The 16,416-nt window shown below is 40.8% G+C and overlaps 1 protein-coding gene across 2 annotated transcripts in view; it reads right to left on the minus strand.

The window, feature by feature from the left end:
- Positions 1 to 391: 391 nt before the first annotated feature.
- Positions 392 to 16,416, minus strand: part of LOC149409757 (zinc finger protein castor homolog 1-like) — a 141,544-nt gene continuing 125,519 nt past the window's right edge. Inside the window, exons 15-27 of one of the 2 annotated variants that reach the window (XM_089649124.1) lie at positions 16,158 to 16,300; positions 14,702 to 14,852; positions 13,902 to 14,435; positions 13,375 to 13,467; positions 12,244 to 12,724; positions 11,411 to 11,592; positions 10,855 to 10,971; positions 10,498 to 10,667; positions 9,226 to 9,366; positions 3,041 to 3,157; positions 2,464 to 2,648; positions 1,616 to 1,765; positions 392 to 1,081 (exon numbers count right to left, since the gene is read on the minus strand). In XM_089649124.1, coding sequence (XP_089505250.1) covers positions 924 to 1,081; positions 1,616 to 1,765; positions 2,464 to 2,648; positions 3,041 to 3,157; positions 9,226 to 9,366; positions 10,498 to 10,667; positions 10,855 to 10,971; positions 11,411 to 11,592; positions 12,244 to 12,724; positions 13,375 to 13,467; positions 13,902 to 14,435; positions 14,702 to 14,852; positions 16,158 to 16,300 — 2,622 coding nt within the window. In that variant the 3' untranslated portion in view covers positions 392 to 923. Of the gene's footprint in view, positions 1,082 to 1,615; positions 1,766 to 2,463; positions 2,649 to 3,040; positions 3,158 to 9,225; positions 9,367 to 10,497; positions 10,668 to 10,854; positions 10,972 to 11,410; positions 11,593 to 12,243; positions 12,725 to 13,374; positions 13,468 to 13,895; positions 14,436 to 14,701; positions 14,853 to 16,157; positions 16,301 to 16,416 lie in introns of both variants that reach the window. The other variant, XM_089649123.1, reaches the window with a different exon arrangement.

Raw genomic sequence — 16,416 nt, forward strand, 5'->3', positions numbered from 1 at the left:
TTTAAAATATTTACAATAGTTCACACTCACAATAAAGATAACCGAATAATTCTGAATTTTTTAAAAATTATTTAAAACAAAATTTTATGAAGAAAATTTCTAATTTATATGTACAATTTAATAAAAATTATTTACAATTTTAAAACAATGCTAAAAGAGACATTTTCATAAAATGTTAAACTAATAAAAGTTAATATTACTTATTTACATGACTTATTTTATCAAAAAAAATTTATTTGTAACTACTGTGCAAAGTTAATTTTTTTTACAATTCGCTCGAAGTAAATGATTTAGAAGAACACTTGGTCGAATAATTTATTTATTGCTTAATAATAATTGTCTTTGTTGTTAAAACTCTTATTTATTACAAACTAATCTATGAATATTTTTCCCTGTTCATTTATTTATTTTAAATAAAATAAATATTATAAAATACATGGAGGTACTATTTTACAATAAATTCATAAAAGTCACTAATAGTTTGAATTTGTCCTACAAAAATTTCAAAATGCTTTTTCTCTACTGCGTTTGTGCCCAAATTTAAAGAAAAATATTATTTCTCTTTATAAAAAACAATTTTAGAAATTTAAAAAATGTACAAAAATAATTTAAAAATTCTTTCACGCTATTCGGTGGATATTAAATATACGTAAAATATTATTTCAAATCTTTTTATAATAGCTTTTAGAATAAAAAAAAGCAAATTTAAACTCATATTGCTTGGAAGAGTATTTTTTGATATGATTTACAATATGTACTTCACAATTTTAATGTACAATAATATTAAAACCACCATCTTCAAATTTTAATTGGTTTTTTTCTTGTGCTGTCTCCAATTATTTCTATCTCTGATCTTCAATTTAATCGATTTTCAGTATTTTTCTGCGAGATTATTTTTCTCTGCCAACATTGGGCAGAATTTTCTAAGTGCCGCTGGTTCCTGCACCTCCATGAGAGTTCTCTTGATGTCTGTACTTGTGAGACGTCATCTGAGAGAGTCCAAGGACAGCAAATCCGCACTGGAGGCAGTGGTAGTGAGTCTGTTTCTTAGAGTGGATGCACTGGGGATCGAAACCGCAAGCTGTAAAGAACATAAGTCAGAAATTAAAATCAAATGCAATATTAACCTTACGACTGGTCTTATGACAATGACAATGCCTGCATTAACAACATGTCCATCGCCTAATAGATAAAAAAAATTATGTAAATTTTAAATAAAATTGGACCCAATACAGAACCTTGAGGAGCACCTAAATATTTTTTGATTGGATCAGATATTGAGCTTTCAACTATTATTAGTTATCTGTTTCCTTTCTTGGAGGCATTCATTGAGTAAATTAAGGCGTAAAGACAAAAAAGACAATAAAGCAAAAGACAAATGATTTAAAAATTTTAACTTTCTATTTTTTCAAAGGCTCTTTTTGAAGTAAAAGACAGCGCAAAACTATAAAATTTGTATTTTCGTGGTCTGTTTTTTTTCCGTGTATCAAAAACTATGTTGAGCGCTGCTTCGAAATTGTCTTTTTATTAGAGGTGTGCACATAATTATCAGCGTTCGGAATTACAGTAGAGAAATATACAAACAAGCCAGTAAGTTATATGATGAGATAGTTACCTTTGCTGGGAGGAAATTTGTCAAAGCCGGCAGCCTGGATAGAGTCCATCTTCTGGTGCTGACGACGGTGGGCCACCACCTTGTTGGTGTCAGTGCAGACGAACTCACACTTCAGGCAGTGAAAGTGAGATGCCTTGTTCTGGCTGGCACCTACACAGAAATACCAATAAGTTAGGTTATGTTAGATTGAGTAAGGGTAGGTTAGGTTGGGTTACGTGTTATTGAGTTAGAATTTATTTTGCTTCCTATCAAAATGTTTCCAGCTAACGAGCATAACAACATGATTGTTGAGCTTTTCTGCCGATCACAATTTTATTTAAACGCTGAAATGGACCTGGAATAGATGTTTAACAGGGACCTTTCAAATATCAAAAAATATAATAACATTGATGGGCCATTTGATGACAACGCTACATTGAATTTCTCTGAAAAATTCCAACCAGTGAAATTAAGTTATTTTGTTTGAAGTTTTTGTAATTGCGGTTGAGTGGTTTATGTTTTGGTCTCCATTTAGTGTCAGTATGATTTCTATTTCTGATCTCTGTAAGTTTTGTATCTAGCTTTTTATTTGAGTTTAAAATGTTATAATATTCTTTGATTTTGGAATGTGAGTGTGATTTTTTGTATCATAGCATAATAAGCTTTTTGTACAAATGTTGTATTCGTAGTTGCTAGTTGGATATGTTTTTGACCTTGAGATCTACTGTTTTTAATATATGTGTTAGTTGTTATTTCTTTTGTTTTGTATTTATGAATGTAAAGGAGTATTTTTTTAGTTTAATTGACATGATGTCAAGATTGTTGAAGCTTTCATCAATGCTAGTTATGATGTTGCAATGGTCACTTACCGAAATTGCTGGCATGAGCGCAGTCTTGTCGGCCGCAGAAGACGTTAGCTCTATACTGCTGGAAGTCCCCGCCCATGAGCGTGTCCAGACGCTCGTGGCGCGCCGTGTGCTGCACAAAGCGTGTCTTGTCGCAGAACGAGTAGCCGCAGTCGCGACGCGTGCAGTGGAAATGCGTCTGGTGTTCCCTTTAAGTCAAATACATCAATTAATAAACAAAAAAAGCGAAATGCTCTGAAATAAAACACCTAAACAAGTGTTGTACTTTTGAGGTCGAGCGATAAATAATTTTTTTGTTGAAATATTAATTCATGAATAAACACAATTATTAATTCTTAAAGAGTTTCTTGGTCCCCGATGAAAGGCAAACAGATGTTTCGGTAGGACTTCCATTCCATTATAAAAGATAAATGTATGTTATCCTACCAGGATACCAGCAAGAATACGTAATAATAAACATAAATATATGTTATCCTACCAGGACAGCAGCAAGAATAAGAGGAATAATAAATGTAAATATATGTAATCCTACCAGGACAGCAGCAAGAATAAGGAATAATAAATATAAATATGTATTTACCTGTAGCCACAATGTTGATAGGCGCAATCTTCGTTGAAACGGAATCTCAGGTAGCCTTCGGGGATTGGTTCGTCCTTCAGCATGCGCATGTTGGTGGTACTCCGAACTTGGTGGACTCTGGAAGTGTCACAATATTATTAGCAAATAGATTTAATGGTACATAATGATTTGGTTCATTACAATTCATAGTTTTAACTTTATCGGTCGGTGGCTGAGTTGACATCGCGTTTGGGTACCAGCCAGGCGTAGTGTGTTCAATTCCTCGGCTGGCTATTTTTTTTTTTTTTTTTTTTTTTATAGTCGGAGGCGGTTTACTTACGTTCCCCGCGAGCACTTAGGCCATAGGCCCATTGTACTATCTCCCATTTTACCTCATTCCCTTGCCAGTAACCCGGTCCCTTTTATGAAGTTCACCAGGGCTGTCATTGGATATGTGGCGATGTCTTCTGGTTCCACACTGTGTCTTCCCAGGTATCTGAGCCTTATTCCCAGCAGAGCGGGGCATTGGCACCATAGGTGAATTGGAGTCTCTTCCTCCTCTTCACATTTCCTACAGATGTTGGTGTTTTCCACTCCCAACAGTTGCATGTGTCTCCTGAGATGGCAGTGTCCCGTTAATAGTTCTACCAGTTCCCTCAGTGAGTTTCTGTCCATATCGAGTAGTTGCCTGGTTCGGTTAGGGTCCGGTCCGTTTATGAGTACTTTAGATTGCCTCATTCCGGGTGCCTTCTTCCATTCCTTCCAGTGTTGGGATTTGACCCACCTCTTGATATGTAGTTTGGTGTGGCAAGCTGCTACTCCTACGGCCGGCTCAGATCCCACAAGTGGTGCTTTCGCCCCTTTCCTTGCTAGTTCATCAGCCCGCTCGTTGCCCTCAATACCTTTATGTCCTGGTACCCAGAGCAGGGTTACTTTATTGATGGTCGCCAGTTCTATTAGGATAGTCCTGCATTCCATCACCAGTCTGGAGTCGCATCGGTTACTTTCCAGTGCCATTAAGGCCGCCTGGCTATCAGAACATATGTTTATGTTCTTATTTCTGTACCCGATACTCATATTCTCCTGTGCGCAGACTAAGATGGCTTTCATCTCAGCTTGAAACACAGTGCAGTGCATTCCTAGAGGTATACTGAGTTCCCTCTTAGATCCCTGTAGACAGACCCCGGCCCCTGTTCCTTCCTCCATCTTGGACCCGTCTGTGAACCAGATTAGTTCCTGTTTGGAGTTTGGACCTGGGACCGTGTCCCATTCCTCCCTTGTGGGGTACGTCACTTTAAACAGCTGTCCGAAGAAGTATTCGGCTTGTTTGCCGTCCTGCTTCATCCCAGCCGTCGGACTAATTGCCCTCAGTCTTATTCCTATCTCCGTGTGACTGTTTCTGGGCAACTCTCCTCTCCATTGGCCATTGCAATGTAACCTGTAGGCTGCCGCCATCGCCGCCCCCTCTATTTCTATGTTTAGTGGGGGTAGGTTCAGCAGCACTCCCATGGCTAGTATTGGAGTGGTTCTCATGGCTCCTGTGATGCTTCTGCATGCAAGTCCCTGTATGTGATTGAGTGTGACCATCACTGTTTTCAGTGTTGTTCTCCTCCACCAGACCAGGGCTGCGTGCATGATCCTTGGTTTTACAACGGCTGTGTAAAGCCATTGCATCATTTTAGGTTTGAGACCCCACGTTCTGCCGCAGATTCGCCTAGTTGCCCACATCAGAGCACAGGCCTTTCTGCCTACAGTTTCCACCTGGTTTTTCCAGCTCAGTTTGGCATCTATGATGACTCCGAGGTACTTAACCGTGTCAGAGGGTTCTAATTCCTTTCCATAGAAGGTTGGATTGCTCCATCCTTCTAGTTTCCTTTTACGCGTAAAGATTACTAGTTCTGTCTTGTCTGGGTTGACTGACAGTCCTGTTTCTTCACACCATTCTTCCACTGTTGCCAGTGTTGACTGTATAAGGCCTCGGGTTGTGTCTGCATCCCAACACCTTATTATGGTTGCAATGTCATCCGCATACCCTTGCGTATATAGGCCCCTGTTGTTGAGTTTCCGGATGAGGTTGTCCACCACCAGGCTCCACAGCAAGGGTGATAAGACCCCTCCCTGTGGACACCCTCGTGTCACCAGCACTTTGATGCTTACCTCACCCCTTGTCACCGTAAGTATCCGGCCTGAGAGCATGTTCCTCAGCCACCTTCTGGTGGTTTTGTCGAGTCCATGTCTTTCTGCCGCTTCATCAATGGATTTAATAGTGGTGCAGTTAAATGCTCCCTCTATATCCAGGAATAGCCCTACCGCCAGTTCCCCAGTCGCTTGTGCCTGCTCCAGTTTGTACACCAACCTGTGCAGTGCCGCGTCGACTGACTTACCTGCTTGGTAAGCAAACTGTAACTCGTGGAGGGGCTTCTCTTTCAGTGCCCCGTCCCTTATGTGCCTGTCCATTAGCCTCTCCATTGTCTTCAGAAGAAATGAGGTGAGGCTAATTGGGCGGAATGCACCTGGTTGGTCGTAGTCAGCTCTCCCCGGTTTGGGTATGAACACTACCCTTGTCTTCCGCCATGGTATGGGGATGTATCCGAGGGCACAGCATGCCCTCAGGATCTTCGTCACCGGAAGTAGGATTGTATCTAGGCCCCTCTGTAGAAGTGCCGGAAAGATTCCATCCTCTCCTGCGCTTTTAAAAGGGTCAAACCCTCTGATTGCCCATTTAACTCTGGAGGGAGTAACTATTTTAGCCGCAGTGTCCCAGTCCTTACCTTCCCGTGTAACTCGGGCTGGTGGTGGACCGGTATCATCTGCTTCTAACTTTTTGTAGCCGGGAAAATGTTTCCCCAGCAGTACCTCCAACTCCTCCTCCCAACTGTTGGTATATCCTCCATCAGCTTTTTTGAATGGGCCTTTTGCTGCCCCTGGGTCTTTTGCAAGAATTTTTTGGATTCTTGCAGTCTGTGGGATGGTTTCCACCTCCCCACAGTATTTCTCCCAGGAGCATGTTTTGGCTTTCTGGATTGCCACCTTGTACTCTTTCTGGTATTGCTTGTGGGCATCCCAGTTTCCTGACTTTTTGGCCTTGTTGAAAGCTTGCCTTACTATTTTCCGTAGCTCCTGCAGTCTTCTGCTCCACCACGGTGTTTTGTCCCTGGTACTTGTCTTCAGAGGGCAGCTATTTTCGTATGCCCTTATCATTGAGTCCCTCAGTACTTCTACTGCGTCCTCAATTTCTTCGGGGCAGCCGTATTTAGCTGGGAATCTTGTCATTCCTATATTTAGTTCCTCCGAGTATCTAGTCCAGTCAGTTGCTTTTGGGTTCCTATATGTATCGGTCCCCGTTTTGCTTGTTTCTCCCTCTAGTTTAAATTCTATGTGTCGGTGGTCCGACAGGGATGGTTCGTCCGATACTCTCCATCCTGAGACTCTTAATGTTCCTAGGGTCAGGTCTATCACCTCCTGTCTGTTACTTATAACGAAGGTGGGTTCCCTACCTCTATTAAGAATCTCAAGGTTCACTGTCATCAGGTATTCCAGGAGGTCCTGTCCTCGTTTGTTGATGTCCGTACTCCCCCACACAGTGTGGTGCGAGTTAGCATCTGCTCCGAGTATCAGTTCCCTACCCTTCTCCCTGCAGTCTTGGACGAGTCTCGTTATTTCCCTTGAGGGTGGTGGTTCCACAGAGTCATAGGGCATGTATGCTGATGCCACAACTACTTCCCTGCTTCTTTGGTCCAGCGTGACCTGTAGCTTCACAGCCACTAAGTCCCTACTGCAGTGTTCGGGTAGCAGTGTGCCAGGTATCCCTCTGATGAGAATACAGGCCCTGGGTCTGTCCCCCGACTCGTTATAATAGATTAGACCTTGGTTCATGTTTAGTCCTCTGACCTTCCCCCTATAAGTCCAGGGTTCTTGGATCAGCGCGACGTCCACACTGTCCCGAGTGACTCTACTGCTAAGCACTGCAGTCGCTGCCGGACTGCGGTGCAAGTTTATTTGAATGAACTGTAAGTTTTTAGCCATTACTGCCTAATCCTTAAGTCATTCCTCCTATTTACGCTCCTCGGTGTTAGGAGAGCGCACCGTGAAAGTGGCCTTCCTTATCCCGACATGCGCCGTCATCCCCATCTCCCTCAGCACCTTCACACTTTCCTCGTCCACACTCATGATCAGGCGATACATGTTCTTATCCCTGATCGAGTCGTGGACGATCCATTTTTTTGTGTGTAGCCGGGGAGTCTGGTTCTCCAGCAGTTGTAGCAACCTCTCGGTGCTTACTGCTCCATTTTCGGGGATTACTGCCATAACCTTTACGTACTTTGGCAGTTCCTGCAACCCCACCACCTCCAGGTCGCAGCCCTGCCATTTCCGTATGGTCGGCACCATCTCCCTCAGCCATGTCTCTGACTCCTTGTCGGAGCAGGTCATTTTCAGGACGCCCCTCTGAGTGAAGCATTCGTCGAATCTGGGTTTGAACTGCCCCTTTGGGATGCTCAAAATCAGATCCGCGGCCGCCTCACTCACGAGGGCCTCCTGCTCTTTTGTAAATTCTTCCTCTCTGTTCCTATGTACAACAGCCACTCGAATTTTATTTCCAGCGGCTTCCGCATAGGTAGCAGAGGTGAGAATTCCTCGGGGCTTTTTCCTGGAATTTCCCGGTGAAAGCCCCAAGGGTTTAGGTTTTGGTGAGGTTCTTCTCCTCTTCCCAGCCTTCTTTTCCCCGGGCGTTCCAGGTTGCTCCCGGTTACCTTCTGCGGTCCCCGTTAGCTTCCGGTCTGTCCCTGGTTTGCCTTGCCTGGTTCCGGCCTTCGAGGTCCCTGGTTGTCCCCAGCGGACTTTTACAGTCCCTGGTTGTTCCCGGTTTCCTTCCTGCCGCCCCTGCTTCTCTCTTTTGAGTTTTCTCCTCGCAGCCCCACTGAGTTTCTTACTGATGTGAATTTTTTTCACATCGTCTGACAGGGACTTTACCTTGTCTTCCTCAGCGGTGGTTGTTGGAGTGAGTCTCTTCTTTAAGTCCCCCCCTCTCCGCTGGTTCCCCGAGGGCCCCAGTTGGAGTCGGGGGTTCTTAAAGAAGTTATTTTCCAGGTCCCCTGATGGTCCCTGCATTTCCACGTCTGGATCCCCTGGGGGATCCCGCCGTGTTGCGTCCGTCGGAGGTCCTTCTTTATGGTTCCCAGAGGGCCCCTCAAGGGAAGAGTCCACCAGGGTGGTCCCATCTCTCCTCTCCACTTCCTCTTGGTTCCTCAAAGGCCCCAAGAGGGATGAGTCCACCGAGGCGGCCTCAACTCCTCCTTCCACTCCCCCTAGGTTCCTTAAAGGTCCCTCGTCAGTGTTGTTTTGGTTTTTGTTTTTACAGTCCATATTTGGTCCCACGAGTATCTAGGGAAATAAAAGGTCCACCCCAGCAGAGCCCCGAATGCTGGGGTAAGGTCTGTATACTCCGAGATGCGACCTTGTGTCTCGGAGGAACCGTTCGTGACACTGTTCCCCAGTGTCATTCAGCCCTGAGCACGGTATCTCACACCTTAGCTTGGGATGGCTATTGCAGGTCGTGTTTCCACTCCCTGAGCGATGGGTTCGCCACACTCCCTACGCTATCGGCTGGCTAAGTCCTCCATCACAACACAACCAACATTTTCCGCTTAGTGTGGTGGTAGTAGGAGATTTTCAAATATTGTCATGTTATCCGTAACAAGGGAATGTTTGTCTTTCTTTTAAAAAAAAATAAGAAAATAGTATTTGATCCATCTGCGGCTATCCTCATTAGAGAATATTGTATATGTGATTAATGAAGTTTCACTAAAACACTGAGTCAAAACCCGCTGTGAAATGGAATATTTTATTTTGAAAAGGTAGAGTTGTAAAGGTTAACGAAATATATAACTTCATAACTCATTAGTTTAATGAAGTACAAGACTTCAGAGTTGATTACACATGACTTGAGATGTCATTGTTTTAATGAAGTACATGCCCACAGGTAATATATATTATCTTACTCGTCTGCGATGACTGCATGGGATTGTACGGCATGTGATATTGTGAAATAGGCCAAGCCCACGTACATTTTGAGGTTATATCCTTCTTCTGTGACTAACTTTAAAATCTAACACAGATAATATCAGATTTCATTAAGAAACATCCAGTACCTAATTGATTTACCATAAAATTATATTTGTTATTGATGAAATTTAAGTTATTCATACCTCTTATTAATAAGATCAGCATCCTTTTCATTTTTTATTGCCGACGAAGAAGCCATGGACTGAGGTGACCCCATCAGGCCAGATTGTTCCATCAGGAGCTCTGGAGGGTACATCATACCGGGGTATAGGGGAAACGGCGATCTGAGGAGAGAAATATCAATAGGTAAATGTAAAATAATTAAGTATTAAATGATTTAAGATTAACTAGGAAGCAAAATAAACAAAAAAATAGAGATTGAATTTTGAGTTAGTCAAATTTAATTAATTAAATAATGAACATTTTGGAATGATTGCAAAATTAATTATGTCACCATTCGTATTTAAACTCTTAAACGTCCGTGTCAGTGGAAGCGTTTAAAAAAACATTTCTACGAATTCGGAGAATATTATTAATGACATAAGCACTATCTTCTATAGAAGAGGAAAATTAAAAAATCAAAAGCACTAAAAACTAATTGTATGAATTATTTTAGTTAACATTGTTGATTATACTCTGTAAATTGATTAATTATTTACTTAATAAAATCAAAAAAATTGATTTTTTAGTATAGGGTTTTCCAATAAGAGATGTTATTTTGATATTCAATCGTAAAAGATCAATGGTTTCGTTGCTTGTGTGGCGCGTAGCGCCGTCTTGTTGAAAGTAAACGTTGTCCAGATCAATATCATCCAATTCCGGTCATAAAAAATCATTAATCATCTCTCGATAGCGCAATCCATTCACCGTAACTGTTGCTCCAGCCTCATTTTCGAAAAAGTAAGGTCCAATAACTCCGCCAGACCATAAACCGAACCAAACAGTCACACGTTGAGGATAGAGAAGCTTTTCAACAATAACTCTTGGATTTACCGAGCCCCAGATGCGACAATTTTGCTTGTTGACGAAGCCACCGAGGTGGAAATGGACCTCATCACTCAAGATGATTTGCATTTGATTCACTCAAGTGAATTTTAATAATTTCAATGCATTGTTGAAGCGTGTATCATTCCATTTTTATTAATGGCGTAGTTTTTACTTGTCAAATGTCAAAAAATGACAGCTTCAAAAGTAACATTTACCGAAATAGCGGGCTATTCAAAATAACACCTCGTATTGGAAAACCCTGTAGTATCCTTAAGGAAACGCTGACGAATAAGAGATTAATAGATCCCCAAAACTGTAAGGTCTCTCTCTACTTAAAATTATGCCTGGAGAAAGGCAATGGGAAGGTTAAATAAAAAAATAATAAATTGTGTATCAGGGTAACAGAAAGTAGTGAAGGATATAATTACCTCATGAATGGCAGCTGTTGCTTGTGCCCCATAGGCGGCATGCCATGGTACTTGATATGGTCCAGCGAAGGGGGTTTACCCACCGCCTGTGCCAGGTACTGCTGCAGCAAGAGACTGTGCACTGCCTGGCGCATAGGGCCCTCAGCCTGCTGCTGGGCGCGTGATGGGGTCTGGGGAATCAAATAATATTAATATAACATTCAAGTTTGTACTACGTAACGTGACCGCTTAAAAGAGCGTTTGAAAAGTTTCAAATAGTGTGTAATGCGTAATGTAATGCGATAGAAGGAACTAACAATTAAGGAAGAACGTATTTATTGTTACGGGGACAGTTAATAATGGCGTTCGGTTCTTTACCTGATTAAGTGGCGAGCTCTGAGTTCCCTGACTCTGCCTCTGAGCAGATGGGGATGGCGTAGACGAAGCAGTGGACGGCAGAATGGAGATCTCAGGATATTCCCGCTCTAATGTTTCCTGGAAGAACAGATACTACATATTAGAAAAACATTATTGAGTCAGAAGGTAAACAGATATGTTAGGTATGTTTTGAATTTTCGTATTATTTTGGTATTTCGCAGCTCAATTGAAGCCGAGGATTTTTTAAATCTTTTAAAATCGATTTTTGGTAATATGTATATTGTTCTTCCCCTCAAAATACATCTCAGACAATTCTTTATATTAGTAATGTATGTGTGGAAAATTTTGACAATAACATAACCTCACTTAGCTAATGAATATTCAAATGTGTTGAAGTAGTTTAATTATGTGATTTTAACTAAACTCGCATGTAACAAAACATAAGAAATGAAGCATTCATCATCGGAATAACAGAAAAGTACCTATGCATGAGATAATGTATGAATGTGATTCATCCTATCTGCCTGTTTTTAATTAATTTGATTAAAATTCTTACCTTGGTGGCCGCCAGTCCCATAGACCCCTCAAACTGTTGTACGGGGAGGTGTGTGCAGACCCCCTGGTTCTCAAGAGGCCGCGCCAGACACAGCTGGCACAAGCCGGGACCCCGAGAGGATGAAGGTGATATGCTAGAGCGCTCGTGGGACGAAGGGTAGAATGTGCCCGCTGCTTTCACTACTGCAACAGATGGCCAAAGTTAGGTTGTGTTGGAATATTGAAAATAATGTAAGGTTATGTTGAGATATTGTAAACATAGTATACGCTGATGGCTCTGCGGTAACCTCTCCCTCTTTCTCATAAGTGTCTCACTAGTCAGTAAGAGAGGTTACAATAGAGCTCTCAGCAACAGAAGCATCGGTTAAGTTGCAATAATGTAAATTAGGTTATATTGAAATATTGTAAATATCAGTTGATTCTGTGATATTGTAGATAATTTCAGGTTAAACTAGAATATTGAAGCTAGAATTAATTTGTACTAGAATGTTGTATTTAAACGATTATTGAAATAGACATTGTGTTGTATGTATTGGATGTTGTAATTTTATTAGCTGGGATATTAATAGAATAAATAAATTAACAGTTCAGGTTATATTCAGGATAAGTAATATAGATGATTCGAGGTTATGTAGGCATTTTGAAGCTAAAGATAAGTTTACTAGTAAAATTTATGTTGCTGAATTGTAACTTTAGATTATAAAACTGAAGGCACATTACTTATTTATATATAGCAGAAAAGTAGAAATACAAACAAGATGCGACACTGTAATTATTAAGTAGTTATTTATCAGAATGGATTAAAAAAAAATCACAATAATAAGAAATATTCACCTGATACACTGGCATCCGCATCAATCTCACTCTTAACCACAAGACTCCCTCCGTGGAACCCATCCAAAGCTGCCTCCCTTCCTTTCATAGAGTAATCCCTTACTTCTTCTTTCTTCACCACTGTTTCAACGTCCATCTCTGCTTCGGGACTCTTATGCTTGTGTCCGATGAGCGATGAATACTGCGTCATAACGCCGGTGCACTGCCCAACGCTGCAGTGGAAGTGTGCTCGCGTCTGAGATCGTACGCACTTGGAAACATTGCATTCGTCAGAGTTTTGATAGTAATCGAATCCTTCGAGCAGGCGGTTAACAGAATGGGTTTCTCGGCTGTGTGTTTCGAGGGAGGGATGATCCTCTGAGGTGAAGGCACAGTGAGAGCAGTGCATGTGGACGCGGGAGGAACGGATTTGACAGGCAGGGTGGTGGGCACCGCATGCGTCGGGCGTCGTGTACACATCGAAATGGTGGAATTTTATCTTCTAGAAATACAAAAAAAAACACAATATTAATACATTATAAAAACTAATCTGTTTGTTTGTCTCTGCAAGTTACTCTGCTTGAATGGGAGAGGGCCCCTGGAATGAGACAATCCAAAGTACTCATAAAAGGACCAGACCCTAGACGAACCAAGAAACTACTCGATATGGACAGAAACTCGCTGAGGGAACTGGTAGGACTACTAACATGACACTGCCATCTCAGGAGACACATGCAGTTGTTGAGTGGAAAACACCAACAGATGCAGGAAATGTGAAGAGGATGAAGAGACTCCAATTCACCTATGGTGCCAATGTCCTGCCCTGGTGGGAACTAGGCTCAGATACCTGGGGAGACATACAGTAGAACCAGAAGACATAGCCACATACCCAATAACAACCCTGGTGAACTTTATTAAAGGGACTGGGTTGCTGTTAAAGGATTGAGGTAAAATGGGAGATAGCACAATGGGCCTATGGCCTAAGTGCTCACGGGAACTACGTGTAAACCGTCTCCGTTTTAAAAATAAAAAAAACACTCTGCTTCTGTCTGGGATGAATCTAAATGAACTGTCGATTTTTCTATCAGGAGATTAATAAGTTATAAAAAACAATGAATTATTAATAGTACATTTATGAAGTCTGATACTTACAGAGAATTCTTCTGGGGGAGGTAGAGGAGACTGAGGCATCATTTGATTACTCTTTGGTAGTTTGAAGGAAGTGAAGATGGCTTGTGGAGTCGCCTGCAAACACAACAATTAAATTAATTATTAATTATAGTTTTTCATTGCATTTGTTAATGTTAACACATCAATTTTATGACCTAACCTCAAGTTAAGGTGTTTCAAACGCAATCACATTTGATGACCAGCATTTAAGCTTTTGATTTACATGCATAACAACATGAGAGCTTATCACAATTTAATTGAAAGACTGATAATCGGCGTTAAATGTTTAACCTTTGACAAATATCAAAATTTAAAAATGGCACTGGTTCTGGTGAAGTGCTATTTTTACACTTTTATTTCAATCGAAGACCACAGCTTTGAAAATATTAAACAGATGTCATTTTTAAAAATAAAACAATTGTTTAATGTGACCAATAGAAAAGATGGAAAGCAATAAGATAACAATTTAAAAAATCCAAAATGAATATCGAATACAAACATACACTTACATGATCTGCCCATACTTCCACCACACGGTTCTTTGGGGGTCTTCCTCTCTTCCGACTAAACATCTCATCGAGAGAGCTGGCCGGACCCATGTGTCCCTGGGGATTCATAGATCCACCGGGATTCAGACTCTGCAGCAGATTGGGGTTCAAATTCTGCAGCAAACTAGGACTGAGATTCTGCAAAACAGAAGCGGGAAGACTCTGCAGAACACTGGCAGGTAGATTCTGCAGAATGTTAGCTGGAAGACTCTGTAAAACGCTCGCCGGTAAGTTCTGAAGTAAGCTCGGCGGTAGACTTTGCAGAATCGACGGGGGAATGTTTTGATTTTGGAAAGCGTTGGGAATGAGGTTAAGTGCGTTTTGTGGGATGTTTTGTAGGTTAGGGTTGAGGGAAGAGAGCGGGTTGGGGGCGAGAGCGTGCGCTAGCCTGCCCATGGTGGGGGAAAGGGGGGACAAGAGGGCATGCTGGCGGTGGTGCTCCAACCGGCGGAAGGGCTGCTCCTCGGACGGGAGAATTACGCAGCCACAGTTTTCCTGGAAAAAGAAATGAAAGAGTTAGTTTGTGAGTAAACACATCAGTTTTCTTTTAATGCTGGTCTACTTAAGTAATCTCAATACAAATAGTACCCTGATGAGAGACCGTGTTATGTAGTAATGTATAGAGTATGTCTTTCATTAAAATGTTAGTTTGATGTATTCTGTAAACCACTTTAGTGTGTCATACGTGATGAGACGCGAGTTGGTTGTACACATTTTGTAGTGAGATTTTGTATTAGATAGAGAGGAGAGGAAGGACTTACCCAAGTGCAGTGGAAGTGTGTCTGGTCCCGGATGTGATGGCACGACGAACTACTGCACGGACTGGAGCGCCCGAAGGTCTGGAAGTACGCCTCCGTCACCTGGCACTGGTGCTCGTGTTCCAGCGAGTGCTTCACCATGGTGCTGTGACAACTACAAAACAAGACAAGACGGCGTTAGATAAACTTCAAACATTGAGGTTATGTTATTTATTTACTTATTGACGGACCATACCAAATTACTATGAATTACATATTATACAAAGGAAATACAAGGAGAAATGTTACAATTTAGGATAATTTAAAAAATTACAGATATGACATAAAGAGGATGCAAAAACAATAAAGAAAATGTCAAGTCCAGATAGGAACTTTGATGGAGTTCACGACTTCTGCCACATCAATACAAAATATTACTTAACCACTCAGAACATTAGAACGTCAAAAGACGTAAATATGATAATAGCGGTCAAGACATTAGAACGTCTTTTCACGTAAACGCGCGAGATTTTACAAAAATCGATTTATTTCCATCACTAGTTTACGGATTGCCATGATTTAAAAAACAGAGTATCGATAATGAATAACGCTACGCGTCTGTATTCAAGAATATCTATGGAACTTAGAGTTGCATTATCTAAGCCGATTGAATCTGTCATCTTGTTCGTTCATAATTTATTGCGTTTCTAAATAATTTATTAAAAATATTTTAGTTTGAACGGTTAATATTTTGAGGTGACTAATAGTTTCTAATTATATTTCTTCAATATATAAAGTATTATTTCTTTATGATACTCAGAAAAAAGTAAATTTTTCAAAGCTTTGAAATAATTGTAAGCGATTTTTACATTTTTTTGACGTTTTCATAAAATGTATATTTAGAAACGCAAATATTTACGTATTACAACACAATGCGATAGTTGATTTCATAATCTTTCCAAAACATTTTTTAGTATGAGGCTACGTTTCCCAAAACGTGAGTTATAAAGTTTTTAGCAAAACTCGTAAATAACACAAAAATTATCACATTTTGACAGTTCTCAAAGGAACACATAGTAGATAAAAGTCTTTGTCTGAGAGGTTAATATCCATAATTTGTGGAGTGTTGATTGAGGAAAAGCAATTAATTATTTCTGAGTCTACTGAAAGGGATATTGAAAGTAATGTTGAATTGTAAGTTTAAACATAAACTTTAAAGTACTAAAGTAGTTTATACCCGCACTGTGCAAGCTACAGAGCATTGGACCATCTACAGGCGGGGAGGGGCGTACCTGTGTTTAACCACATTATCTAACTTCCTAACTAATCACTACATAGTTATAAACTATTTGAAAAATGTAACAGAAGAAGGTGAAAAATCGAGTTATTTTGTTTTTGGCAAGAAGAAAGAAATAACCATATTTTCCTCAAAACGAACCACATCAACCAGCTTCAATATACTAAAAGAAGTTGGACTAACCTGTGAGCCATATTGCATCCTTCTGCTAGGCAATGGTAGTGCTTGTTGAAGGCGGAACACTTCTGGCATTTGTCGTCTTCATCAGCTCCTCCGTTGAAGGTGTGGATATACTTCCGACAGACTTCTTCCACTACCAACTGGTTCTGCAACGATGATACACACTTCTTGTTAGTTGGTTCATTGGAAAAATTTCAGTTTTCGTAACAGCAGGAACATTAGATTGATATTGAGGGTTTTGTTATTATTAATTATTATGAGA

The sequence above is a fragment of the Hesperophylax consimilis genome, chromosome 29 (genome assembly GCF_061612785.1).
Source record: "Hesperophylax consimilis isolate HC1 chromosome 29, BYU_Hcon_1.0, whole genome shotgun sequence".
NCBI lineage: Eukaryota > Metazoa > Arthropoda > Insecta > Trichoptera > Limnephilidae > Hesperophylax > Hesperophylax consimilis.